Raw genomic sequence first — 26,411 nt, 5'->3', positions numbered from 1 at the left:
GATGTTCTTTCCAGATGGCTTCCGGCTTAGGAGATTCACCGTCTATCGTATCGAGGAGTGTCCATTACCATCTTACTAGTTCTTTCTTTTTCCATATCACCCTTCTGGAGTAGTCTCCACCAGATTTTTGCCACCCACTCCTTTGATGTCTTTCACCCAGCACCTTATTTGCCAATACTTAAATTTAGATAAGTTCCCTGCTGTGTCCCTTAGGAGATCACTAGAAGGAATCAAGGCCTCTACAGTACACAACTTCCCCCATTGCCACAACCCGGCCTCCCTCAGAGGAACAGCCAGAACATCCTTTGTCCACTCTGGCGAACCCGGTGAGTTCCATATGGGGGCATATTTGCTATAATATGGCAAATTGGTGCCCCTTCTCAACTCATACCAAGTATTTGCTGAGTCCACCAATAATCTGAATCTCACCTTCTTGAAACATTTTGGATCCCCGAATTTCTGCAAAAAGCCCTCCTCTACAACATTCTCAAATTTCATCATTTCTTTTTAAATCAGCCCTAATTCAGAGGTTGTAGCTCCACCGCAGGCCCTCCTCATATTTTTTATGAAAGTTGCCCATACATAGAGTTGTAAGTCCGTTAGTGCTAACCCACCTTTCTCTTTCCTCCCCCTCAACTTCTTCCATGCTGTTCGCACACCCTTATTATCCACATAAAACTACTGACCTTGCCTTGAAATTTGTTCATCCTTTCTTTATCAAATCTCGTGGTATAGCATTAAAGATAAATAGCATTTTTGGCAGAAGCATCATTTTAATCAAATTGACCCTTTCTAGTATCTTAAGAGGCAGATTAGCCCACTCAGTCATCACTCTCCCAAAGTTTTTTTCAGCTATCCCCCCCCAGATCATTTATTATTGTGATGCCCAAATATTTCAACTCTGCTCATTTTAGCAGTCCCCACGGACATATTCTTGGGTATATTCCAACCCATGACTTCGGTTTTGCTTTTATTAACCGCATACCCAGCAATTCCCCCAAATTGCATTATCAACTCTTCCAAAACAGGCAGTCATTGCTTTAAATTACCCGTATAAACCATCAGGTCGTCTGCATATAGGGCTACATTGCTATGCCAGTTCCCACACTGAAATGGGAGTATCATCGGATTACTTCTAATTTTACAAGGCAGGGATTCTATATATATATATATATAGGTTAAATAATAGAGGGGATAGGGGACATCCCTGTCTTGTTCCCCTTGTTAAGGAGCCATTAACTAAAATTCTAGCCACAGGGTTATGATTTATCAAACGTACTACCATTATAAACCTACTACCCAAGTTGAGGGACTCACAGAGTAGTCAAGTAAGCCCAATTAACCATGTCAAAAGCCTTAGCCGCATCAATCATCACAACCGCTAGGGGTACCTTACATGTACTTGCCAAATCTATAGCCCCTATCAAACTATGCGTTAGCTCATGTAGATATCTACTCTTTACAAACCCCTTTTGATCTACTTGGGTCAGTTTTCCCACCACCGTTCTTCTCGCTAAAAGATTTGCAAAAATGTTATGATCGGAATTCAATAGGGAGATTGGTCTGTATGACTTGCAGCATGTGGGGTCTTTCCCTGGCTTTAATATCAGGGTAATTGTTGCCTCCCTCCAGGAGGGGGAGAGCCTTGCCCCCCCCTTACAAATACTATCACACAGTACTGCAAAAACCTTAGTTATGCTATCCTCTAAGCTTTATAATTTCTTGGAACAGATCGCATCTTCCACTTCGGCCTGATTAATTCCTTCATTCAAAATATCTCTATCCTCATCCTCTTCTTCCAGGGCAATGAGATCTACACCTTGTAGCCAGGTCTGAACCGAGCCTAAAGGTACCTCCAACCTCTCTGTATAAAGATCCTTAAAATAATCCCGAAACGCCTCTTCTATTTCCTTATTCCCTTTACAGGGGCTCCTTATTTTTTCCCCCTGAATCTCCACCACTTTATTCCTCATCTGTTTTGATTTTATTTGCCAAGCTAGTATTTTCCCGCAATTTTCCCCGTATTCGAAAAAGGTCATCCTATTGGCTTCACATCTTTCCTTGATTCTCTTATCTATTAGAGCTACAAGCTCGTTTCTGGATTCTTGGAGTAACTTGGCTAGTTCCTTTTCTTCTTCCTGGCCCTTTTTATCTATCAGCTCTTTTTCTACTGATTGTATACGTTCTTCCAAGACGCTAATCTTGTTCTTAAAATATGTTTTATTTTTAAAGGAGGCTACTCTCATCAGTTTACCTCTCAAAAAGGCTTTATAAGCATCCCAAACCACCTCTGGTGATGCTGATCCAACATTTAACTTAAAAAATTCTTCTGTATCCTTTTTCAAATCTGCCACAATATCTTCATCTAGGAGTAGAGTTCTATTGAGCTTCCATCTGGTCCGTACATTATTCCATCTGAGCTTAAAGCTCACGCTCACTGCTGAGTGATCTGATAAGTGTGCTCCAACATGCGATATCTTTTCAACACTCTCTCTCATTCTCCCGTCAACTAATACGTAATCAATCCTAGAATTATGTTTATACTTCTTATTATTAAACGTGTACCCCTGCCTTGTTCCTATCACCTCCTTCCAAACATCATGTAGCCCAAAATGGGACATCATGTTAATCACCTGGGATCTCATCTTCTCATTCATTTTCGCCTTTGACCTATTGAGATCATAATTCAACACTATATTAAAATCTCAGCTTTCGCAGGGGCTGAACATCATCCCTATTTGGACCGTAATAACCCACCAAAGTAAAACGCTGATTGAAAGCCAGCAAACTTTCTATTACTCACCTACCAGCTTTATCCATTAGTCCTCCCTGAAAAGAGATCTCAGGATGGTTTTTAACTAATATAGCCACCCCTTTACCGCCCCCACCTGAGTAGAACATAAGCTGTAATGGACCCACCCAAGGGACTTAAACAAGTTACTGCAAGGTGTTACAAGGTACGTTTCTTGCAAAATTATCACCATGGCTTGGCCATCCCTACAATATTGGACTAACCTCTTTTGCCTGCCCCTTACCCTTTAACCATTAACATTCCAAGACAGAAGCCTTAATTCATTATTCTTCATCCTCTTTTCCTGCTTTCCACACACTCTACCCACACCCCTAGCGATTGTTAAAGACAGCCATTTCATAACGGATACACCAGAAACCCTATCACCATTTTCCTGAGAGCACCCATCCTGTCTCCTCATGCGGCGAGATCACCGTGGGAGGCTCCTCCTGGTCCAAAATCAACTATAAGAATACCGTGCTCCTTCACCCAACGGCTGATAATCCTTGTCCATTGTCTTAATCAGACCATCTACCTCTCTAGTATCACTAAATGTATACATTTTATTATTTGCCATCACCCTCAAGGAAGCAGAGAATTTCAACTGGGCCGTAGCCCCTCGCCGCTTCAAAAATCAGTTCTTTTCCCTAACTCCCACTGTTTGTTCAGTGTCTCAGAAGTCAGATCTGATCTGATCTCAAAGCAGATGCCCTCAGCTGTTAGTCTTTTTCTTTAGTGCGGCAGCCAAAATACGCTCTTTGATGGCATAGGTATGGAAGCAGGCCAGAATGTCTCTAGGTTTATCCCTATTGGGGGTTTTCCTAAAAGGATCCCTATGCACCCACTGAATATCTTTTAGCAAGTCTTCATTATCTTCAACCTGAGTGCCTTGTTTAATCAGGTGAACGACCAAACTCTTCAAATCCCCATCTTCCAAATCTTCCAGGACTTTTAAAAACCTCAGGTTATTCCTCCTCAATCTATTGTCCATCATTTGAAGTTTTACTTGTAGGTTTTCCTCCCCCAATTTCACTTGATAAATTGCCTCCCTGTTCTCTTCTGTGGCTCTCCTTAGATCAGAAACTTTGATTTCCAGGGCAGCCGTTCGTTCTGCAAGATCATCAAATTTCTGCCCAAGAGTTTCATATAAGCCTCTTATCTCTTTCTGATTTGAATTCGAAATCTCGAAGCTTCCCCTAACCTCCACCGCTAAGTCTTGTATCATCCCTGCAATAGACTGAACAAGAGGTACATCATTTACGGGCCTGCCTATGGGGGGAAGCGACCACTTCCTGTTGTAGATCCCCCTTCTCCACCATGCCTCCCCCTTATCTCTGAATCCTGCTGATGAAAGGTAGAAATCCCTTTAGGAACAATTGCCCCATCATCTTGACTAGAAGTCCCACTGTTATTACTCTGGTGCAGATTATCCGCTTCTAGCAGTTGGAATCTATTGGGAGAATCCTCAATTTGCAGAACCTGGCTGTCCTCTACACTCCTTGCTGAGGAATCAGGATTCCTGTACCTTTCAACCTCCATCTCCTTTGCCTGCGTGCCGGGCAAAACTTTAAAATATGTTCTTAGAGACTGTGTAATCCTCGCTTTGTTTAAGAGCAGATTCTGAGTATCCTGAGTTTGGCACAGCCACCCCTGTGTGCCTGGTGGTATCTTTATCTCTTATTTCCTGGTCATCCACCGTTGACAACTTGCTAGATCTCCAATTCCTTTTATGGGAGGGGGGGCAACCTGAGGGGCCGAAATCCCCCTCGTACTAGGGCTCTTCTTAGCACTTCTTAATGAATAGAACAGAACTCCTTTCTTCCCAGCTCCACCTCCTCCTTTCCTCTTACCCAAATTCTACTCCCGAATACTCTGCATACTAAGATCCACCCCGGGGGGGGGGGGGGGGGGGGAGAATAAAAGAGGAGACTTAGGAGCAACAAACCCCCCCCACCCCCCTGCAAGGACCAAATACCTCTTTTTATGGTGCAGTTGGAGTAAGGGACCAGTTTCCCCCCAAGGCTTCCTCTCCAGCAAATACTGCGTCGCCCTGTCAGCAGTGTCGCTTGTGCGGACTCTTCCCTCGCTCCCCCGGAGGGGAGTCCTGTCGCTTGTGCGCTCCCCCGGAGGGGAGTCCTGTCGCTTGTGCGGACTCTTCCCTCGCTCCCCCGGAGGGGAGTCCTGTCGCTTGTGCGGACTCTTTCCTCGCTCCCCCGGAGGGGAGTCCTGTCGCTTGTGCGCTCCCCCAGAGGGGAGTCCTGTCGCTTGTGCGGACTCTTCCCTCGCTCCCCCGGAGGGGAGTCCTGTCGCTTGTGCGGACTCTTTCCTCGCTCCCCCGGAGGGGAGTCCTGTCGCTTGTGCGCTCCCCCGGAGGGGAGTCCTGTCGCTTGTGCGGACTCTTTCCTCGCTCCCCCGGAGGGGAGTCCTGTCGCTTGTGCGCTCCCCCCGGAGGGGAGTCCTGTCGCTTGTGCGGACTCTTCCCTCGCTCCCCCGGAGGGGAGTCCTGTCGCTTGTGCGGACTCTTCCCTCGCTCCCCCCGGAGGGGAGTCCTGTCGCTTGTGCGCTCCCCCGGAGGGGAGTCCTGTCGCTTGTGCGGACTCTTCCCTCGCTCCCCCCGGAGGGGAGTCCTGGAGTCCTGTCGCTTGTGCGGACTCTTTCCTCGCTCCCCCGGAGGGGAGTCCTGGAGTCCTGTCGCTTGTGCGGACTCTTTCCTCGCTCCCCCGGAGGGGAGTCCTGGAGTCCTGTCGCTTGTGCGGACTCTTCCCTCGCTCCCCCGGAGGGGAGTCCTGGAGTCCTGTCGCTTGTGCGGACTCTTTCCTCGCTCCCCCGGAGGGGAGTCCTGGAGTCCTGTCGCTTGTGCGGACTCTTTCCTCGCTCCCCCCGGAGGGGAGTCCTGGAGTCCTGTCGCTTGTGCGGACTCTTTCCTCGCTCCCCCGGAGGGGAGTCCTGGAGTCCTGTCGCTTGTGCGGACTCTTCCCTCGCTCCCCCGGAGGGGAGTCCTGGAGTCCTGTCGCTTGTGCGGACTCTTCCCTCGCTCCCCCCGGAGGGGAGTCCTGGAGTCCTGTCGCTTGTGCGGACTCTTTCCTCGCTCCCCCGGAGGGGAGTCCTGTCGCTTGTGCGGACTCTTCCCTCGCTCCCCCGGAGGGGAGTCCTGTCGCTTGTGCGCTCCCCCGGAGGGGAGTCCTGTCGCTTGTGCGGACTCTTCCCTCGCTCCCCCGGAGGGGAGTCCTGTCGCTTGTGCGGACTCTTCCCTCGCTCCCCCGGAGGGGAGTCCTGTCGCTTGTCGGACTCTTCCCTCGCTCCCCCGGAGGGGAGTCCTGGAGTCCTGTCGCTTGTGCGGACTCTTCCCTCGCTCCCCCGGAGGGGAGTCCTGTCGCTTGTGCGGACTCTTCCCTCGCTCCCCCGGAGGGGAGTCCTGTCGCTTGTGCGCTCCCCCCGGAGGGGAGTCCTGTCGCTTGTGCGGACTCTTCCCTCGCTCCCCCGGAGGGGAGTCCTGTCGCTTGTGCGCTCCCCCGGAGGGAGTCCTGTCGCTTGTGCGGACTCTTCCCTCGCTCCCCCGGAGGGGGAGTCCTGTCGCTTGTGCGGACTCTTCCCTCGCTCCCCCGGAGGGGAGTCCTGTCGCTTGTGCGGACTCTTCCCTCGCTCCCCCGGAGGGGAGTCCTGGAGTCCTGTCGCTTGTGCGGACTCTTCCCTCGCTCCCCCGGAGGGGAGTCCTGTCGCTTGTGCGCTCCCCCGGAAGGGAGTCCTGTCGCTTGTGCGGACTCTTCCCTCGCTCCCCCGGAGGGGAGTCCTGTCGCTTGTGCGGACTCTTCCCTCGCTCCCCCGGAGGGGAGTCCTGTCGCTTGTGCGGACTCTTCCCTCGCTCCCCCGGAGGGGAGTCCTGGAGTCCTGTCGCTTGTGCGGACTCTTCCCTCGCTCCCCCGGAGGGGAGTCCTGTCGCTTGTGCGCTCCCCCGGAAAGCGGACTCTTCCCTCGCTCCCCCGGAGGGGAGTCCTGTCGCTTGTGCGGACTCTTCCCTCGCTCCCCCGGAGGGGAGTCCTGTCGCTTGTGCGGACTCTTCCCTCGCTCCCCCGGAGGGGAGTCCTGTCGCTTGTGCGCTCCCCCGGAAGGGAGTCCTGTCGCTTGTGCGGACTCTTCCCTCGCTCCCCCGGAGGGGAGTCCTGTCGCTTGTGCGCTCCCCCGGAAGGGAGTCCTGTCGCTTGTGCGGACTCTTCCCTCGCTCCCCCGGAGGGGAGTCCTGTCGCTTGTGCGCTCCCCCAGAGGGGAGTCCTGTCGCTTGTGCGGACTCTTCCCTCGCTCCCCCGGAGGGGAGTCCTGTCGCTTGTGCGGACTCTTCCCTCGCTCCCCCGGAGGGGAGTCCTGTCGCTTGTGCGCTCCCCCGGAGGGGAGTCCTGTCGCTTGTGCGGACTCTTCCCTCGCTCCCCCGGAAGGGAGTCCTGTCGCTTGTGCGGACTCTTCCCTCGCTCCCCGGAGGGGAGTCCTGTCGCTTGTGCGCTCCCCCGGAGGGGAGTCCTGTCGCTTGTGCGGACTCTTTCCTCGCTCCCCCGGAAGGGAGTCCTGTCGCTTGTGCGGACTCTTCCCTCGCTCCCCCGGAGGGGAGTCCTGTCGCTTGTGCGCTCCCCCAGAGGGGAGTCCTGTCGCTTGTGCGGACTCTTCCCTCGCTCCCCCGGAGGGGAGTCCTGTCGCTTGTGCGGACTCTTCCCTCGCTCCCCCGGAGGGGAGTCCTGTCGCTTGTGCGCTCCTCCGGAGGGGAGTCCTGTCGCTTGTGCGGACTCTTCCCTCGCTCCCCCGGAGGGGAGTCCTGTCGCTTGTGCGGACTCTTTCCTCGCTCCCCCGGAGGGGAGTCCTGGAGTCCTGTCGCTTGTGCGGACTCTTCCCTCGCTCTCCCGGAGGGGAGTCCTGTCGCTTGTGCGGACTCTTCCCTCGCTCCCCCGGAGGGGAGTCCTGTCGCTTGTGCGGACTCTTCCCTCGCTCCCCCGGAGGGGAGTCCTGTCGCTTGTGCGGACTCTTCCCTCGCTCCCCCGGAGGGGAGTCCTGTCGCTTGTGCGGACTCTTCCCTCGCTCCCCCGGAGGGGAGTCCTGTCGCTTGTGCGCTCCCCCGGAGGGGAGTCCTGTCGCTTGTGCGGACTCTTCCCTCGCTCCCCCGGAGGGGAGTCCTGTCGCTTGTGCGCTCCCCCGGAGGGGAGTCCTGTCGCTTGTGCGGACTCTTCCCTCGCTCCCCCGGAGGGGAGTCCTGTCGCTTGTGCGCTCCCCCGGAGGGGAGTCCTGGCAGCGCCCGCGTCCATATCGCAGGACTGAAAATTGCAGCTGTCCCCTCCGGGGTAAGTTATCTTTTATTTATTACTATGCCTCCTATTTCTGCGTTTCGTTTATTACATAAAAGAAGAACCGGAGCGCGACATGTACGCGCTCAGCGACCGGCACAGCAGCCCCTCCGCGGCCCACGTTAGCCGGCCACCATGTTCTCTCCTCCTCTAGATTTCTTCTGCCATAAGTTCAGCATAATTAGATAATTATGATAATGTGTGCATTGTCCGTTATAATTAGAAGTGGTGAATACAGTTTAAATTATAATGAGGTGCGTGCCTTACAATTAGAAGTCGCGTGCCCTGTTTATTTTATAATTCATGTATTGGGCGTTGTAGAAATCCTGATGCATAGATAAATGCCCCTTGTCCATATTAATGCGAGGTTGGAGGAGGGGCAGGTGACCTGGCTGCATCCCCATCACAGGTGGTTGCATAGACTGCGTGGCGCCCTCCCAGCCTCCTGTGCACAGAAGAGGGCCCCGGGGCCACAGCACCTGCACTGCTCTGCCCAGAAGCGAGAGTCTTGTCTCACTGTGTGTGTAAGGAGCAGACAGAAGGCAGGTGCTCTGAGCGCCCTTCCTCTGGCTAGACACAGGCCCCGACATGGTCATGTTCACGTGTCTTCTCTGGGCAGCTCCTGGCCTGGTGCTTCCTGTGTCTGCTGTGACCCTGTGCAGGGCTCTAGGCGCTGTTCTCTTGGGAAGGGTCCGCTCGCTCCCACTCACGGATGGCCCTCTGGGTCAGTGTTCCCTAGAGATACATAAGGTAGGGCTATCTAGCGATGGGCGTGGAAGGCTATGGTATGAAAGGATCTCTTCAGCCCCACAGGGGAAACTAACCTTGTGTCTCACGCAGATGAGGGGTGCGCTTCTGTGTCGCTGTGAGAGAGGAGGCGCATTTGTTTCTCACAGTGTAATCTCACATGCGTGTGACAGTGAGAGAGGAAGGACACGAGTGCGTAACAGAGATTGGTGTAGTGTTTGTGCAAAACTGTGAGACTAAATGTCCACTAGTAATTGTAGTTTGGGGTGGCCTCTTGATTGCTACTCGAGGGCATAGGTAGAATGTTTTTTTAATGAAAAAAAAACATGTCTTAATTAGCATTTGACACAAAAGGTACATGGGATAGCTCGGGGAACGCAGAACCACACAGGGCATCAACGTGCTTTGCACCCCTACAGCATTGTCATAAAAGGATGATGTAGTCAACTACAGTGTTCAGTGGAGGTCTTTACCAACCCCTGTGTGGTTCTCCACAATGTCTTCAGGACGTCCTCCATTACCCTTGTAGTTTGCCACAGTTCCAGGGAGAAAGGATGCCGGAGTCGAACCCACAGCGGGGACAGGCCTCCGAGTGAGCCCCGTTCCTCTTGTGTAGCCACAATGGGGTCAGTTAGGCTTGGTGAAAGTAGTAAAACTGTGTAAGTTTCGCTGTCTGTGCTCTGCAGCTGTGACTGGTTCAGTGTTTGTGCTCTGCAGCTGTGACTGGTTCAGTGTCATCTGCAGCTGTGACTGGTTCAGTGTCATCTGCAGCTGTGACTGGTTCAGTGTCCTCTGCAGCTGTGACTGGTTCGGTGTATGTGCTCTGGAGCTGATGACTGGTTCGGTGTCTCTGCTCTGGAGCTGATGACTGGTTCAGTGTCTGTGCTGGGGAGCTGTGATTGGTTCAGTACCTGTGCTGTGGAGCTGGTGACTGGTTCAGTGTCTGTGCTCTAGAGCTGTGACTGGTTCAGTGTCTGTGCTCTGGAGCTGGTGGTTCAGTGTCATCTGCAGCTGATGACTGGTTCAGTGTCTGTGCTCTGGAGCTGATGACTGGTTCAGTGTCTGTGCTCTGGAGCTGTTGACTGGTTCAGTGTCTGTGCTCTGGAGCTGATGACTGGTTCAGTACCTGTGCTGGGGAGCTGTGATTGGTTCAGTACCTGTGCTGTGGAGCTGTGACTGGTTCAGTGTTTGTGCTCTGTAGCTTGTGACTGGTTCACTGTCTGTTCTCTGTAGCTGGTGGTTCAGTACCTGTGCTGTGGAGCTGTGATTGGTTCACTACCTGTGTTCTGGTGACTGGTTCAGTGTCTGTGCTCTGGCGCTGTGACTGGTTCAGTGTTTGTGCTCTGGAGCTGGTGACTGGTTCAGTGTTTGTGCTCTGGAGCTGGTGACTGGTTCAGTGTCTGTGCTGGGGAGCTGTGATTGGTTCAGTACCTGTGCTGTGGAGCTGTGATTGGTTCAGTAACTATGCTCTGGCGCTGTGACTGGTTCAGTGTATGTGCTGGGGAGCTGTGATTGGTTCAGTACCTGTGCTGTGGAGCTGTGATTGGTTCAGTAACTATGCTCTGGCGCTGTGACTGGTTCAGTGTTTGTTACTCTGGAGCTGGTGACTGGTTCAGTCTCTGAGCTCTCCTCCTCCAGTTCCTATGGGACTGGAGCAAGGTAGTTACAGTGGCTTTCCCCCTACAGTTACTACTGTAGCAGATGCAGTTACCATAACTTTGCCCATCCAGTTCTACTGGAGCGTGGTAGTTACTCGGGCTTTGCCCCTCCAGTTGCTACTGGAGCATGGTAGTTACTCGGGCTTTGCCCCTCCAGTTGCTACTGGAGCATGGTAGTTACTCGGGCTTTGCCCCTCCAGTTGCTACTGGAGCATGGTAGTTACTAGGGCTTTGCCCCTCCAGTTGCTACTGGAGCATGGTAGTTACTAGGGCTTTGCCCCTCCAGTTCCTGCTGGAGTGTGGTAGTTACTAGGGCTTTTCCCCTCCAGTTCTACTGGAGCGTGGTAGTTACTCAGGCTTTGCCCCTCCTTTTCCTACTGGAGCGTGGTAGTTACTGTAACTTTTCTCCTTCAGTTCCTACTGGGGTGTGGTAATTACTTTGGCTTTGCCCCTCCTGTTCCTACTGGATCGTGTGCAGTTACCCTGGTGTTTCTCTTCCAGTTCCTAGTGGAGCAGGTGCAGTTACTAGGGCTTTGCCCCTCCAGTTCTTACTGGTGTGTGGTAGTTACTGTAACTTTTCTCCTTCAGTTCCTGGTAGTTACTTTGGCTTTGCCTCTCCAGTTCCTATGGAGTGTGGTGCTCTGGTCACAGAGTTCTGCAGTGCGCTGGTTCTGCCATCACCCACACCCTCTAAAAGTGCTGCTGCTGCCTCTTCCTTGCTGGAGCACTGCCCTTGTCAGATCAGAGATGACATGAATATTTAATTTACAGCTCGGCCTTTCCACCCCTTCTCCTTATTGATCTAATCTGGGGAGGGGGGTGGGGGGTGCTGCTGCAGGAGCTGCATCAGCAATGACTCTATAATCTGAGGGGGGGAGGGGTGATGGTAGTTGTTAAGCGTCGAATTAGAGCTACTACCTCAAGCCTGTACGTGGATCACTCAGAGGGAGAGAGGGGTTCATGAACATGGAAGGGCCCATGCCTGTACGGAGAGTACACAAGCCAACGCCTGAACCTAAAGCCCATGGGAGTCTACAAAGTTACGGGCACATAGGGGGAAGTGAATTTGGTTCAGCTACATCAGACTGGACATGATTGGGGATATCCCTCTATTTAACCAAAGGTCGCTGCGTCCTACCCTCCAAACGTCATTACCTCCTAGCCCCCGCCCCCCCTTCTGGTTATTGAGTAGGACTCAATAACCAGAAGTCATTGAGTCCTACTCCTCCTGAAGTCAAGTCACTGCGTCTTACCCTCCCAGGGGTCATTGCATCCTACACCCTCCCCCAGGACATTACGTCCTACACCCTCCCCCAGGACATTGCGCCTACCCCCCAGAGGTCATATTGTCCTCTACACCCCCCCCCCCCCCCAATCCCCCCCAAGGTTGTTTTGTCCAAACAACCCCCCAATCCTCCCCCAAGGTCATTGCTTCAAGAGCTTCTCCAAAGAGTAGCTCGTGAATTCCTGGTATATCTCCAGCTTCTTGCAAGTAGGTCTCCTGTGTCCAGCCCATCCTAATAAATTAGAAGCTTTTGTTTGGCTGAATTAGTATATCTATACTTAATTTGTGTATTTAAGATGAAAATGAGTGTATTTTCAGAACACAAAAGCTGATGTTGAAAAACAAAATATATTTACAGCTTACTAATATTATTACCTGGGTGGCAGTGACATTCAAGCTATAATTAATATGTATTCCCTATGTAAATACATTTCAAATGAACAAAGCCTTGTTTACCTTCCTGCTGGCTAATAATCTCGAATGGGGTGGCTACTAATGTAATCTTATCGGGTGAGGTCACTAATAAAACACAAATACTTTTGTAGCGTGGTATGGCTTTTATTGATCATAAGTAGCTCTTATGACAAAAAAGATTGGAGACCCCTGTATCCAGACCCCCTGAGGTCTTTGCTTCTCGACCCCCGGAGTTCTTTGATTCCAGACCCCCAGAGGTCTTTGCTTCCAGACCCCCTTAGGTCGTTGTATTCAGGCCCCCCGAGGTCGTTGAATCCGAATCCCCCGTATCCCCGAGGTCGTTGCATCCAGATCCCCGTATCCCCCCGTGGTCGCTGCATCCAGATCCCCCGCACCCCCGTGGTCGTTGTATCCAGACCCCCCCCCCCCCCCCTTAGGTCGTTGCATCCAGACCCCCCCCCCCCCACGAGGTCGTTACATCCAGACCCCCCCCCCCCCCCCCCCCATCCAGACACCACAAGCTCATTTCATCCAGCCCCAAAGGTTGTTTCATCCAGGCCCACCCCTGAGGTTGTTGCATCCAGACCTCCCCCGAGTTCATTGCATCCAGACCCCTCCAGCCCCCCTGAGTTCATTGCATCCAGACCCCCAACCCCCCTGAGTTTGTTGCATCCAGACCCCCAACTCCCCTGAGTTTGTTGCATCCAGACCCCCCCCCCCCACCAGGTCGTTTCATCCAGCCCCCCCCAGGTCGTTTCATCCAGCCCCCCCCAGGTCATTGCATCCAGAACCCATCCCAGTCGTTGCATCCAGACCCCCCCCTCCGAGTTCATTGCATCCAGACCCCCCCCTCGAGTTCATTGCATCCAGACCCCCTCCCCCGGGGTTCATTGCATCCAGACCCCCTCCCCCCGGGGTTCATTGCATCCAGACCCCCTCCCCCCCCCCCGAGTTCATTGCATCCAGACCCCCTCCCCCCCGAGTTCATTGCATCCAGAACCCCTCCCCGAGGTCGTTGCATCCATACCCCTCCCCCTGAGGTTGTTGCATCCAGACCCCCCCGAGGTTGTTGCATCCAGACCCCCCATCCCGAGTTCATTGCATCCATAACTCCAGAGGTCTTTGCATCCAGATCCCCCCCTCTGACGTCTTTGCATCCAGGTCCCCCCACCCCCTGAGGTCTTTGCATCCAGACCACCCCCTCCCAAGGTCTTTGCATCCAGACCACCCCCTCCCAAGGTCTTTGCATCCAGATCCCCCCTCCCGGGGTCTTTGCATCCAGAACCTTCCCCCCCCCCAGGTCTTTGCATCCAGGCCCCCCCACCCCCTGAGGTCTTTGCATCCAGATCCCCCCCTCTGACGTCTTTGCATCCAGGTCCCCCCACCCCCTGAGGTCTTTGCATCCAGACCACCCCCTCCCAAGGTCTTTGCATCCAGACCACCCCCTCCCAAGGTCTTTGCATCCAGATCCCCCCTCCCGAGGTCTTTGCATCCAGACCCCCCCCCCCCACACAGGTCTTTGCATCCAGACCCCCCTCACCAAGGTCTCTGCATCCAGAGCTGTGATTGGTTCAGTACCTGTGCTCTGGAGCTGGTGACTGGTTCATTGTCTGTTCTCTGGAGCTGGTGACTGGTTCAGTGTCTCCTATGTAGGCATGACTGCTTCAGTGTCTATGCTGGGGAGCCGTGACTGGTTCAGTCTCTGTGCTCTGGAGCTTCTGACTGGTTCAGTTTCTCCTATGTAGGCGTGACTGCTTCAGTATCTGTGCTGGGGAGCTGTGACTTGTTCGGTGTTTGTGCTCTGGAGCTTGTGACTGGTTCACTGTCTGCGCTATGGGGCTACTGACTGGTTCAGTGTCTGTTCTCTGGAGCCGTGACTGGTTCAGTGTCTGTTCTCTGGAGCCGTGACTGGTTCAGTGTCTGTTCTCTGGAGCCATGACTGGTTCAGTGTCTGTTCTCTGGAGCCATGACTGGTTCAGTGTCTGTTTTCTGGAGCTTGTGACTGGTTTAGTGTTTGTGCTCTGGAGCTTGTGACTCGTTCAGTGTCTTCTCTGGAGCTGTGACTGGTTCACTGTCTGTGCTCTGGTGACTGGTTCACTGTCTGTGCTCTGGAGCTGGTGGACTTGTTCAGTGTATGTGCTCTGAAGCTGGCAGACTGGTTCAGTCTCTGTGCTCTGGTGCTATGACTGGTTCATTGTCTCCTTTGGAGCTGGTGACTGGTTCTCACTCTCTGTGCTCTGGAACTGTGACTGGTTGATTGTCTGTGCTCTGGGGCTGTGACTGGTAAAGTGTCTGTGCTCTGGGGCTGGGGACTGGTTTAGTGTCTCCTGTGGACAGGTGACCAGTTCAGTGTCTGTACTCTGGAGCAGTGCACTTGTCCATAACTGTGAGTGACCATAGGTTTGGGTGGTCACTTGTTCACTGCACTTGTCCATGACTGTGAGTGGTTGTAGATTTGGGTGGTCTCTTGGCAGCACACTTGTCCGTGACCGTAGGTTGGGTGATCTCTTGTTCACTACACTTGTCCATGACTGTGAGTGATCGTCGGTTTGTTGATCTCTTGTTCAGCACACTTGTCTGTGATAGGTTTGGGTGGTCTCTTGGCAGTACACTTGTCCGTGACTGTAGGTTTCAGTGATCTCTTGTTCAGCGCACTTGTCCGTGACTATGAGTGACCGTAGGTTGGATGATCTCTTGGCAGCACACTTGTCCATGACTGTGAGTGATAGTAGGTTGGGTGATCTCTTGTCCAGCACACTTGTCCGTGACTGTGAGTGACCGTAGGTTGGATGATCTCTTGTGCAGCACTTGTCCGTGACTGTGAGTGATATATTTGGGTGGTCTCTTGGCAGCACACTTGTCCGTGACCGTAGGTTGGGTGATCTCTTGTTCAGCACACTTGTCCATGACTGTAAGTGACCGTAGGTTGGGTGATCTCTTATTCACTACACTTGTCCATGACTGTGAGTGATAGTAGGTTTTGGTGGCCTCCTGTTCACTGCACTTGTCCATGACTGTGAGTGATCATAGATTTGGGTGATCTCTTGTTCAGCACACTTGCAATGACTGTGAGTCACTGTAGGTTTGGGTGATCTCCTGTCAGCACACTTGTCCATGACTGAGTTATCATAGGTTTGGGCGATCTCTTGTTCACTGCACTTGTCCATGACTGTGAGTGACCGTAGGTTTGGGTAGTCTCTTGTTCACCCCGCTTGTCCTTGACTGTTAGTCAGTTTGGCTTATCTCAGGTCATTTTCAGGTGGACAGTGCTGTTGTGCGTCATTGCGGGTTTGGAAGATCTCTAGATCGCTGCTCATGCAGATGGCCCCATGCATCTCCATGGCTTGCAGTGTCTCAGACCCCGTAGGCTTGAGCATTCCTATAGACTCTGAGACACTCAAATCCCTAAAAGTTTGACGTCCTATAACACTACTTTGTTAATCGTGGAGTAGTTCACACTCAGAATAGGTTGAAGCAGTTTTGATCAGTGTAAACCCTGTTTGTTTTAACTCATTTTGTTATTACTATGTAAAAGGTCCCTGTCGCCAAGTCAGAAAACAATTGGGATTAAATTAAACTGATTGAAGTGCAGCCTTAGCAGCAAATTTATAGGCGGCAGAGGCTCCATCTCTGCTCATTCCCATTGCTTGCCATATTTCAAGTTAAACGCTTTGCCTCACACCATTTCTCCATGAGAAACGTAATGCCAAGCGGGATAACCCCCTCAGCTTTATTGTTGTGTCTAAGAAAAAAAAAAAAAAAGTAAGGGTTTGTGTAAGGAAATGCCTCCTTGGCATGGTTGCCCCCTGACTTTTTGCCTTTGCTGATGCTATGTTTACAATTGAAAGTGTGCTGAGGCCTGCTAACCAGGCCCCAGCACCAGTGTTCTTTCCCTAACCTGTACTTTTGTATCCACAATTGGCAGACCCTGGCATCCAGATAAGTCCCTTGTAACTGGTACTTCTAGTACCAAGGGCCCTGATGCCAAGGAAGGTCTCTAAGGGCTGCAGCATGTCTTATGCCACCCTGGAGACCTCTCACTCAGCACAGACACACTGCTTGCCAGCTTGTGTGTGCTAGTGAGGACAAAATGAGTAAGTCGACATGGCACTCCCCTCAGGGTGCCATGCCAGCCTCTCACTGCCTATGCAGTATAGGTAAGACACCCCTCTAGCAGGCCTTACAGCCCTAAGGCAGGGTGCACTATACCATAGGTGAGGGTACCAGTGCATGAGCATGGTACCCCTACAGTGTCTAAACAAAACCTTAGACATTGTACGTGCAGGGTAGCCATAAGAGTATATGGTCTGGGAGTTTGTCAAACACGAACTCCACAGCACCATAATGGCTACACTGAAAACTGGGAAGTTTGGTATCAAACTTCTCAGCACAATAAATGCACACTGATGCCAGTGTACATTTTATTGCAAAATACACCCCAGAGGGCACCTTAGAGGTGCCCCCTGAAACTTAACCGACTATCTGTGTAGGCTGACTAGTTCCAGCAGCCTGCCACACTAGAGACATGTTGCTGGCCCCATGGGGAGAGTGCCTTTGTCACTCGGAGGCCAGTAACAAAGCCTGCACTGGGTGGAGATGCTAACACCTCCCCCAGGCAGGAGCTGTAACACCTGGCGGTGAGCCTCAAAGGCTCACCCCTTTGTCACAGCACCGCAGGACACTCCAGCTAGTGGAGTTGCCCACCCCCTCCGGCCCGGCCCCCACTTTTGGCGGCAAGGCCGGAGAAAATAATGAGAATAACAAGGAGGAGTCACTGGCCAGTCAGGACAGCCCCTAAGGTGTCCTGAGCTGAGGTGACTCTAACTTTTAGAAATCCTCCATCTTGCAGATGGAGGATTCCCCCAATAGGGTTAGGATTGTGACCCCCTCCCCTTGGGAGGAGGCACAAAGAGGGTGTACCCACCCTCAGGGCTAGTAGCCATTGGCTACTAACCCCCCAGACCTAAACACGCCCTTAAATTTAGTATTTAAGGGCTACCCTGAACCCTAGAAAATTAGATTCCTGCAACAACAAGAAGAAGGACTGCCCAGCTGAAAACCCCTGCAGAGGAAGACCAGAAGACGACAACTGCCTTGGCTCCAGAAACTCACCGGCCTGTCTCCTGCCTTCCAAAGAACTCTGCTCCAGCGACGCCTTCCAAAGGGACCAGCGACCTAGACATCCTCTGAGGACTGCCCCTGCTTCGAAAAGACAAGAAACTCCCGAGGACAGCGGACCTGCTCCAAGAAAGGCTGCAACTTTGTTTCCAGCAGCCTTGAAAGAACCCTGCAGCTCCCCGCAAGAAGCGTGAGACTTGCAACACTGCACCCGGCGACCCCGACTCGGCTGGTGGAGATCCAACACCTCAGGAGGGACCCCAGGACTACTCTGATACTGTGAGTACAAAAACCTGTCCCCCCTGAGCCCCCACAGCGCCGCCTGCAGAGGGAATCCCGAGGCTTCCCCTGACCGCGACTCTCTGAAACCTAAGTCCCGACGCCTGGAATAGACCCTGCACCCGCAGCCCCCAGGACCTGAAGGACTGAACTTTCACTGGAGAAGTGACCCCCAGGAGTCCCTCTCCCTTGCCCAGGTGGAGGTTTCCCCGAGGAACCCCCCCCTTGCCTGCCTGCAGCGCTGAAGAGATCCCGTGATCTCTCATTGACTAACATTGCGAACCCGACGCTTGTTTCTACACTGCACCCGGCCGCCCCCGCGCCGCTGAGGGTGAAATTTCTGTGTGGACTTGTGTCCCCCCCGGTGCCCTACAAAACCCCCCCTGGTCTGCCCTCCGAAGACGCGGGTACTTACCTGCAAGCAGACCGGAACCGGGGCACCCCCTTCTCTCCATTCTAGCCTATGCGTTTTGGGCACCGCTTTGAACTCTGCACCTGACCGGCCCTGAGCTGCTGGTGTGGTGACTTTGGAGTTGCTCTGAACCCCCAACGGTGGGCTACCTTGGACCAAGAACTGAACCCTGTAAGTGTCTTACTTACCTGGTAAAACTAACAAAAACTTACCTCCCCCAGGAACTGTGAAAATTGCACTAAGTGTCCACTTTTGAAATAGCTATTTGTGAATAACTTGAAAAGTATACATGCAATTGAAATGATTCAAAGTTCCTAATGTACTTACCTACAATACCTTTCAAACAAGATATTACATGTTAAATTTGAACCTGTGGTTCTTAAAATAAACTAAGGAAAGATATTTTTTCTATAACAAAACCTATTGGCTGGATTTGTCTCTGAGTGTGTGTACCTCATTTATTGTCTATTTGTATGTACAACAAATGCTTAACACTACTCCTTGGATAAGCCTACTGCGCGACCACACTACCACAAAATAGAGCATTAGTATTATCTCTTTTACCACTATTTTACCTCTAAGGGGAACCCTTGGACTCTGTGCATGCTATTCCTTACTTTGAAATAGCACATACAGAGCCAACTTCCTACAGTTTGTTTCTGAGAAACGAGCAGATCTGTGGCCTTGGTGCGCTGAGGGATTTCTCACTTCAACTCCATGCCTGGGACCACCATGGGCCAGTGCAGGGAAAGTCTGATGTGGGGGTCAGCCCTGTATGCTTCGTGACAAAGTAAACGTGGCAGTGCTGTGGTACGTGTGCCACGCACAGTACCTGTCTGGGAGCCCTGTTGCACATGGGCCACGACCAAGTGATTGCCTGGGAGCCCTGTGGCTCATGGGCCACCACCGGTGATTGCCTGGGAGCCCTGTGGCTCATGGGCCACCACTGGTGATTGCCTGGGAGCCCTGTGGCTCATGGGCCACCACTGGTGATTGCCTGGGAGCTCTGTGGCTCATGGGCCACCACCAAGTGATTGCCTGGGAGCCCTGTGGCTCATGGGCCACCACTGGTGATTGCCTGGGAGCCCTGTGGCTCATGGGCCACCACTGGTGATTGCCTGGGAGCCCTGTGGCTCATGGGCCACCACCGGTGATTGCCTGGCAGCCGTGGGGCACATGAGCCACCACCACTGATTGCCCGGAAGCCGTGAGGCAGATGGACCACCACCACTGATTCCCTGGCAGCACTGTGGCACATGTGGCACCCACGGTTATTGCCTATCAGCCCTGTGGTAGGTAGTCCACCACCAGTGATTGCGTGGCAGTCCTGTGGCATATGGGCCACCACCAATGATTGCCTGGCAGCCCTCTGGCACATCAGCTACCACCGATGATTTCCTTGCACTTCTGTGGCACATGGGCCACTACCAGTGATTGCCTGCCACCTCCACCGGTTCTCACTTCTAAGTGATGTGATGGGAGTGCTGATTTGACTGGTCAGGAGCCTTGTTGGTGCTTGTAACTAATTCTTCGCCTCACTAAAAATGACATTTTACTGTAGAGTAGATGTTTCATGCTCCATGTACTTGCTTCAGGCAGGTACCATCTCATTACCTTCAATAAACTCTGCCAAGGACTTCAAATCTTTCACCTCAGGTTCGGTATCACAGAAGGTCTTCATTTTTTGGCAGTGGTATCATATACAATCTGCTTACTGGACATCAACATAAAAGGTTGCAGGTGATGTATGCATAACGTCTAAACACCTGTTTTTTTTAAGGTCTAGTTTCCTGTTAGTAATTTGCTTAGTAAATGTTTTTATCAGAGTGATTTTTTTGCAGTTTTATATAATGCAACATCCACTGTTTTCAGCTGCCGCTCGACTCTGGCAGTTTGGAGTTTTAAGCCTGCTGAGTGGGTTGATCTAGACATAAGGTTACAACTACAGGGAATGCGAGTGTGTGTCTGGCCTCACCCCTGTCTGTATGCTTGTGCTCTTCTTTAGTTGTACTGTCTGATTCTGGCAGCATTGTTGCTGTTACTCTAGTAGTGTGTTTTACTTACTGTTACAGGCTTTATGGTGGCGATGTCTTCTCGTTCCAGTGATCCAACTGGTCCCTGGCATACTAGCTGCTAACTTCTGGGCTTGGGTTCTCACGCGGACATTTTATTTGGGAGCTGAGCTTGTACCTATTCCGGAAACATGAGGAGTCCGTGACTATCGTTTGGATGTTACCTGCACGTCACTGTCACCTGTTCTTTTCTGGCATGCTTCAACACCAGGAGTGTAATTGTGTCTCTTCCCTGGTGTCATCTTATTTGTTTTCAACATCGATCCAGCTCTTGTGTTTGTGTCCAGGTTGTGTACTATCCGTGGTGCTTGTGACTGTGTTCCAGCCATGGTATCTCACCATCCTCTCCAACTCTAATGTGTTCAATGAGTCTGTCTGTCCGAGCTGAGACTTTCAGATAAAGTTGGAAGAAGTGAAGTCTAGGAGATTGCCTGTTGAAAACCCACTGGTTTCCCAAAGAGGTCATGGTTTGTGGGAGGACAAGAGTGTTTTCGTGCAAGTGGGCAATCCTTGGCACACTCCAATCCCAGGGCAGTATTTCATAGATTGCCAGTTCTCTAGTCCTAACCACAGCGTGCTGGTGGCTGCTTTAGGGGTGCTCCAGATGTCTAACACTGCAAGTGTCTTGAGGTGATTCTAGATCATGCAGGGGAAGAAATCAGTATGTTTCACCTGATTTCTAGAAGAACAGAATTAATAGCTCAAGCTCTCTCACACAAAAAAAGATATATTTTTGCAACTGAGGATCTTGGTCTGCTTTAGTCAACATTGTTAACATTTGTTCAATTGGAAATTATACCTGACGTTGACTCTTAAGTCATTAAAGGAGGGACCCCAGGCTCAAATCGTGCTGTCTCGTCAGCTGTGTTCTCTGTTGTCTAAGATGTGTCGCTAAACATTGCATGTTCATACTTTTTCAGCATGTTTACCAATCCGATGCATTCTCCTGATAGCGAACAGGACTTACCAATCACATTGTGTCTTAGGGCCTCCCATATATCCCATACAAGTCTCCATGTTTGTAGCCACAGCACAGATTTGGAGCCCAGAAAGCTGTTCGTTTAGTCGCATCTATGTGCATCAAATTTACAGCACATCTACAGGGTTACACCACATCCCAACCATCCCAATTGGTGGACCTGCAATCTTCTAGGAATAAGAGGGTGGAATTTTCTGGCATACCTAATGAGTTGTGTTCAGAAAGAGAGAATGATTTGTTATGAGGAAAATGCAAGATTTATTTTAAGGGTTTGGGCATGACTCATTGGCCGTGCATTTTGTATCATACATAAGACAACCGAATGGCTGAAAGGGCAAACATTTTAGTCTGTGAATGTGCAAGGTGGTGATTGTTTTATCTGTACACAATGCATTGAAGCCCTTTTATGGTCTTTCCAGAATACCCCACATTCTACTAGGTATCTTCATGCAGAGCATTGAGAGGAAGAGGCGCACACGATTCTTCAAGACCTGCATGGTTGAATGTGTGTGCTCCACTGAAGGATGCACTGAATGAGAAGTTAATTAACCGAGGAAGAATGTGCTGCGTCCTGTCGTTTATGCTATATATCTAGTGTCTGCTGTCTGTGGCTATGGTGTCTGTGAGGTAACGTAGATTCCTGCAGCTCAGTGGATTCCACCAGTCATTTGATAGAGCTCTTAAGGGGTTAGAGGTGAACTGGTGCCAGCATGCTCATGGTGGGGTGCTAGTACATGTAAATTACTTAATGAATCTACTTCTGTTTTCTGAAGTAGTGAACCAGATAAGTTATCCTTCTGTAGTGAATCTGCAGCGTTTCGTGTGATCAAGGGTTTATGATCTAAAGAGCAATACCCTGGGAAGAGACCAGTGGACTGTCTTGTATTGCTGGTTGATGTCCGCCGTTGAGCACCATGTCACAAACGGCCTATGACACACCAGGCTGTGGAATCCAAGCCTCCAGTTCAGGCCTGGAGATGTCACAATGCCTCTGACATCTGCCAGCTCTGTGGGAGAAAAGTGCTTCTTGACAACGGGAAGCGTTGATTCTACGTATGCATTCATGGTGTGCAGAGCTTTACTGACTGTTGCAGTGGCGCAGAAGCTGCAAGCTGTGTTATGGTGTAGTGTGACGAGTGAGCAAGGCAGACTATCAATCTGTCTGTCTATCTATCTATCTATCTATCTATCTATCTGTCTGTCTGTCTGTCTGTCTGTCTGTCTGTCTGTCTGTCTGCCTATCCATCCAGCCGTGTGTGGGATGTTTTGGTTGTCTTGTTGATCATGGGATAAGACAATACTAAAACTTAAAACAGTTGGTGGAGGGCTACAGTGAATTTCATTGGATGAGACCTGCAAATGTTATATGGGAATTTTGTGCCAGCAGGAAGAAAAAGGTTATTTTCTTAAAGCACTGTGTACTATTTCACAGATGATAACTTTTTGGGAAGCTTAAAGATGGCTTTCAATAACAGATGGGGTTTTAATGTAGCTCCTGAGATAGTGTCTTGGACGCATTAAGAACCCTTTGCCAGGGCACATATCTTGGCACTCTTCGCCCATAGCTGAACACACTGTATCTCTTGCTCCACAGGTGAGGCCCGCAGAGCATGTCCACGATGGTTTACCCAAGAGAAGAGAAGCTTGAGAAACTGTCACAGGAGGAGATCATCTCCAACACCAAGCTGGTTATCCAGGGCCTGGAGGCCCTGAAGAATGAGCACAACTCCATCCTGCACAGCCTGCTGGAGACCATCAAGTGCCTCAAGAAAGATGAGGAGGCAAACCTGGTGCACGAGAAGTCCAGCCTCCTGCGCAAGTCGGTGGAGATGATCGAGCTGGGACTCGGCGAGGCACAGGTGAGACAGTGGGGGAGGCAGAGCGGTCTGGAGGGTCTTGGGCAAGGATTCCATCTGGGGTCGGCGAGAGAGGCTGATTGGTCAGGAGGATCTTGGGCAAGGATTCCAGTGGGGGGTCGGCGAGCCGCAGGTGAGGCAGCGGGAGAGGCAGAACGGTCTGGAGGGTCTTGGGCAAGGATTCCAGTTCTGGGCGAGGTACTTTTACTTGAAGCTGCACTAAAATGTTGGATGTAGAGATGACTATGGCTCTGGGGTTTTCTGTGCTCAGTACACTTCTAGATATCTATGTGGTCATCATATTTGTGATTCCAAAAGTAAATCTACCAGGGTTAGGCGGCAGATTGCCCTTATACCTGCCCATTACTCACCCCAGTAGTTCTTCAATCGCTTGAACCTGGAGGCGGACACATGACCTACAGAAGTTAATGAATCCTCCTACATGTTGCTGTTGGGAAGTGAGGACCCCTTGGAGTTGACGTGTAGCTCTTCTGGAGATCTACATACCCCAGTTGGGGAGTAAGCGTTCCCGTGGTTTGATTGTCACTGGCAGGAAGTGACTTAGCTCTCTTAAGGATTACAAGGGACGTACGTCGTCTGTAGAACATTAAATATTGCCATTAACGGGTCCTCGGTGGCATTTGCATGTCTCATGGGGAGGTAAGCAGACTTTAGGGTCACGTGTGATGGGAAGTAAGTCCCATAGGGAGCTTTTCTGCCAGATGTACATGGTACTCAACGGTCTCATGCTGTGGTCTGGGCCCGGGGGTGCAAGGTTCTCTTTGGATTCAAAATGGGCAAGATGGCTCATTTTAGGCTGTAAAACAAAGCAAAGTGCCTGAGCAGCATTTTGAGTAATTCATATTATTTTGGGTATTTCCCATAATTTCTGCAAATTCTAGCCCCACGTTAAGGCTGCATGTGGTTGGTGTCACCTCCCTTTCCATGTGACTGGCTTCAGCCCTTCCTTTCTCAACTGGTTGCATGAGGTGCCTGGAAGTGATAAACACAAAGACCTTTGCCTCCTGCTCAGGTGATGATGGCCTTGTCGAACCACCTGAATGCAGTGGAGTCGGAAAAGCAGAAGCTGCGGGCACAGGTGCGCCGCCTGTGCCAGGAGAACCAGTGGCTCCGGGACGAGCTGGCCAACACCCAACAGAAGCTGCAGCGAAGTGAACAGACGGTGGCCCAGCTGGAGGAGGAGAAAAAACATCTGGAGTTCATGAACCAACTCAAAAAGTACGATGAGGACGTCTCTCCTTCGGTAAGGATGCTCTTCACTGTCACTGGTTTACACTTTTTCCACCACTTGTTTCTAAAAAGAGAATTCCACTAAGGAAGAAAGGTCCTAGTGCACGATTGATGACTTGTGGTGGGGGTTGGATGGTCCATGGTGCAGGAGAGCTGGGACCATAGTTCTGGTACTTGCAGAGTAATCATGCTGCAAAGAGTAAGGTCCCATGGTACAACCTAGATCCTAGTGGTGTGGGCAGTAAGGCCATGTTACAGGACAGAGATGGATGACCCAGACGGGAGATTCCAGCCGTGCTGCTGGATTTGACTTGCGGCGGGGTTAGAGTAGGGCCGCATGACGGGATAGATGGCTCCCGGTTGGAGAAGGAATTGTAAAAGAGCATAGATGTGTCATAGTGAGGAGAATAGGGCTCCACCCCACATCAGATCATTCACGCTGGGCAGCACAGGGGCGGTGCGGTAGATGACGGATGACCCCAGTGGGGAGAATATTGCCATAACGTCTACAACTCTCTGCAGTTGGGTCAGTAGGGCGTATTGGAACAGGCCCGTGGCACAGTAACAGTCGGTCTCTCTGAAGACAGAACAGTGGCCCAAAGCAGTGGGGTTCAGTAAGAGCACATCTCTGGCCTTCTACTTCCATGCCTGTTTTATCTTCATCTAACTACAAAAATGTTATTTTTTTCTCTCTCAGGAGGAGAAGGAGGGAGATTCCACTAAAGAGACCTTGGACGATCTGTTTCCGAACGAGGAGGAAGATAATGGCCAAGGAAGTAAGTGTGTGTCTTCTGATCGTGTGTATCTCCGATTGAGTCCATTGGTGCTCCTCACCTATGAACCTCAGGCCATGTCCGCTACGCCTGCCCAGCGGTGGGCACCAGGCCGTGTCCGTTTCACCCCCCTCCCGCCCTAACTAAGAGTCCCAGGCCGTGGTCACTGCATCTCCCACCCCCCTAACTGTGAGCACCAGGCTGTGTCCATTGCACCCCCTCTCCCCTTTAACTGTGAGTCCCAGGCCTTGGTCACTGCATCTCTCACCCCCCCTAACGGAGAGTCCAAGGACTTGGTCACTGCATCTCTCACCCCCTTAACTGAGAGCACCAGGCTGTGTCTATTGCACCCGTTTCCCCCCTGACTGTGAGCACCAGGCCTTGGTCACTCCATCTCCCACCCCCCTAACTCTGAGCACCAGGCCATGTCCATTGCACCCACCCTCCCTCCCCCAACTGTGAGTCTCAGGCCTTGGTCACTGCATCTCCCTCCCCCCCTAACTGAGCACCAGGCTGTGTCCATTGCACCCCCTCTCCCCTTTAACTGTGAGTCCCAGGCCTTGGTCACTGCATCTCTCACCCCCTTAACTGAGAGCACCAGGCTGTGTCTATTGCACCCGTCTCCCCCCTAACTGTGAGCACCAGGCCTTGGTCACTCCATCTCCCCCCCCCCCCCCCCTAACTCTGAGCACCAGACCATGTCCATTGCACCCACCCTCCCTCCCCCAACTGTGAGTCTCAGGCCTTGGTCACTGCATCTCCCTCCCCCCCTAACTGAGCACCAGGCTGTGTCCATTGCACCCCCTCTCCCCTTTAACTGTGAGTCCCAGGCCTTGGTCACTGCATCTCTCACCCCCTTAACTGAGAGCACCAGGCTGTGTCTATTGCACCCGTCTCCCCCCTAACTGTGAGCACCAGGCCTTGGTCACTCCATCTCTCCCCCCCCCCCCCCTAACTCTGAGCACCAGACCATGTAGATTGCACCCACCCTCCCTCCCCCAACTGTGAGTCTCAGGCCTTGGTCACTGCATCTCCCTCCCCCCCTAACTGAGCACCAGGCTGTGTCCATTGCACCCCCTCTCCCCTTTAACTGTGAGTCCCAGGCCTTGGTCACTGCATCTCTCACCCCCTTAACTGAGAGCACCAGGCTGTGTCTATTGCACCCGTCTCCCCCCTAACTGTGAGCACCAGGCCTTGGTCACTCCATCTCCCCCCCCCCCCTAACTCTGAGCACCAGACCATGTCGATTGCACCCACCCTCCCTCCCCCAACTGTGAGTCTCAGGCCTTGGTCACTGCATCTCCCTCCCCCCCTAACTGAGCACCAGGCTGTGTCCATTGCACCCCCTCTCCCCTTTAACTGTGAGTCCCAGGCCTTGGTCACTGCATCTCTCACCCCCCCTAACGGAGAGTCCAAGGACTTGGTCACTGCATCTCTCACCCCCTTAACTGA

At 51.9% G+C, this 26,411-nt stretch overlaps 2 protein-coding genes across 5 annotated transcripts in view; one reads left to right on the top strand and one right to left on the bottom strand.

Annotated features, from left to right (window-relative positions):
* Positions 1-26,411, top strand: part of KLC4 (kinesin light chain 4) — a 364,418-nt gene that overhangs the window by 81,533 nt on the left and 256,474 nt on the right. For all 4 annotated transcript variants that reach the window (XM_069236408.1, XM_069236409.1, XM_069236411.1 and 1 more), the window contains exons 2-4: positions 22,674-22,938; positions 23,969-24,199; positions 24,884-24,962. In XM_069236408.1, the coding sequence (XP_069092509.1) occupies positions 22,690-22,938; positions 23,969-24,199; positions 24,884-24,962 (559 nt within the window). In that variant the 5' untranslated portion in view covers positions 22,674-22,689. The remainder of the gene's footprint in view (positions 1-22,673; positions 22,939-23,968; positions 24,200-24,883; positions 24,963-26,411) is intronic.
* Positions 4,845-8,711, bottom strand: LOC138297172 (collagen alpha-1(II) chain-like). Its single transcript, XM_069236665.1, has 2 exons — positions 8,633-8,711; positions 4,845-8,098 (listed from the first exon to the last, which is right to left on the bottom strand). The coding sequence occupies exons 1-2, from the start codon at positions 8,709-8,711 to the stop codon at positions 4,845-4,847; spliced, it is 3,333 nt and encodes a 1,110-aa protein (XP_069092766.1).

This window comes from Pleurodeles waltl, chromosome 5 (assembly GCF_031143425.1).
Source record: "Pleurodeles waltl isolate 20211129_DDA chromosome 5, aPleWal1.hap1.20221129, whole genome shotgun sequence".
In the NCBI taxonomy this organism is placed as follows: domain Eukaryota; kingdom Metazoa; phylum Chordata; class Amphibia; order Caudata; family Salamandridae; genus Pleurodeles; species Pleurodeles waltl.
This window is presented reverse-complemented; position numbering and strand designations above follow the sequence as displayed.

Excerpts from the sequence above, each read along its gene's own strand:
- LOC138297172 (XM_069236665.1), bottom strand. The coding sequence starts at position 8,711 with ATGACCATGTCGGGGCCTGTGTCTAGCCAGAGGAAGGGCGCTCAGAGC. Across the intron at positions 8,099-8,632 it reads GTCTGCTCCTTACACACACA|CTGCAATTTTCAGTCCTGCG; the intron begins GTGAGACAAGAC and ends CGGAGGGGACAG.